General features: G+C 33.8%; 1 protein-coding gene across 1 annotated transcript; it reads left to right on the top strand.

Moving 5' to 3' along the window:
• Positions 1–1,295, top strand: LOC140049781 (uncharacterized). Its single transcript, XM_072094730.1, has 2 exons — positions 1–63; positions 798–1,295. The coding sequence occupies exons 1-2, from the start codon at positions 1–3 to the stop codon at positions 1,293–1,295; spliced, it is 561 nt and encodes a 186-aa protein (XP_071950831.1).
• Positions 1,296–1,666: the final 371 nt, after the last annotated feature.

Genomic DNA, 1,666 nt, shown 5'->3' on the forward strand with positions numbered 1-1,666 from the left:
ATGTGGATTAAATTGGAACCATCTTCTTTAAACCAGGTTTCTGATGAAGCTAGAATCGAAAAGGTAATGCCTTAAACTAGTGAGGAAAGTGCTAATCAGATCAACGTTTTTATTGAAACTTCGTGGATTTATATGTAAGATGTTTTTTAGTAAGTCTCATGAGCTACTTACACTATCTATGCGTAATTGCAAACTACCATGCCATGCCATGAGATCCTTGCACTGGCTTCCGATGTCTCATAGATGTCAATTCAAAATAGCGTGTCTTGTATGGCGTTCGCTTAAAGGTTCCGCTCAAAGTTACCTGAGAGATATTCTTACTGTGCGGAATGTTTCTCGCAGTACTCGTTCAAGCACCAGCAATTATAACCTGACAATCCCACGAACTAAACGAAAGACATTTGCTGACCGTTCGTTCGCCGTAGCAGGACCCAAAATTTGGAACAGATTACCAAGTCACATTAAACACTTAGAAGACTATAATCAGTTTAAAAAACATTTAAAAGCACTATATTTCAAACAATGTTACAATACTATTCATATTCATATTCATTTATTATCCAGAAAAAATAATACAAAAACAATACAAAAAGCATATATAACATAGAACAACAACAAGCAGAGAAAAAGCGCAGAACACTATCCTGGCGGATTGTCAAAAAGCAAAAAATATCGCTATAAAAGACTCTCCTGATAGTGCTGGTGGCAAAATAACATTAACAAGGATAAACATTTAACAACCCGGTAACATAGAATTTATATAAAACAGAATAAAAATTGCAATCATTTTACTACAGGTGCTTTCAATTGGGTATAATGATATCAGCGGCATGAATTGGACTTTGCTGGGTACTTTCTTGAATGAGTTTCCAAACCTGATTAGGCTTTACATGAACGATTGTAAACTATTAGGTGACGTGATGAATGACATGATGAAGGCGATTGCAAAAGATGAGTTAAAATTAAAAGTCTTTAATATTGCCAATAATGATATTAGTGGCATTGTTGGTACTTTACTTGGTACTTTCTTGAGCAAGTCTCCATATCTGTTTGAACTAAACCTGGATAATTGTAAGATATCAGGTGACATAATGAATGAAATGATCAGTGTGTATGCTGAAGATGAGTTACAATTACAGGAGCTTTATATTGGGAATAATGATTTCTGTTTCATTGATAGTACTTTACTTGGTATTTTCTTGAGGAAGTCTCCCAAGTTGCTTAAACTTTACATGCGTAATTGCAGTTTATCGGATGACGTAGTGAATGCTATTCATCACAATTGCAAGAGTTAAGTATTTATTGAAAATAATGAATGGATTGCTCAGGGTGTATGGTGGGAATAAATTAGAATTTCAAAAGTTGCTGATATTCGTGACATTGAATGGTAGCGCTTTACTTGGTACTTTTTTCAAATATCTAATCTATCTATATACAAAACAGTTTGTCGGACATATATATTCTTACAAAGTAGAATGTATATTAAAATGAGTAAGTGCGTAAATTATTAGTGTCAATAAAACAATTCTGAATTATTGCACCCTTTTTATAGAAAGACTGTTAGTTTTCACTATTTAACCATTTAATTGTCACAAGAAGAGCATGTATACATACATACATACATGTGGGATCCTCCTCTTCTACGTCGTAGAACTGGAGTCGAAAA

The sequence above is a fragment of the Antedon mediterranea genome, chromosome 5, assembly GCF_964355755.1.
Source record: "Antedon mediterranea chromosome 5, ecAntMedi1.1, whole genome shotgun sequence".
Classification (NCBI taxonomy): Eukaryota; Metazoa; Echinodermata; class Crinoidea; order Comatulida; family Antedonidae; genus Antedon; species Antedon mediterranea.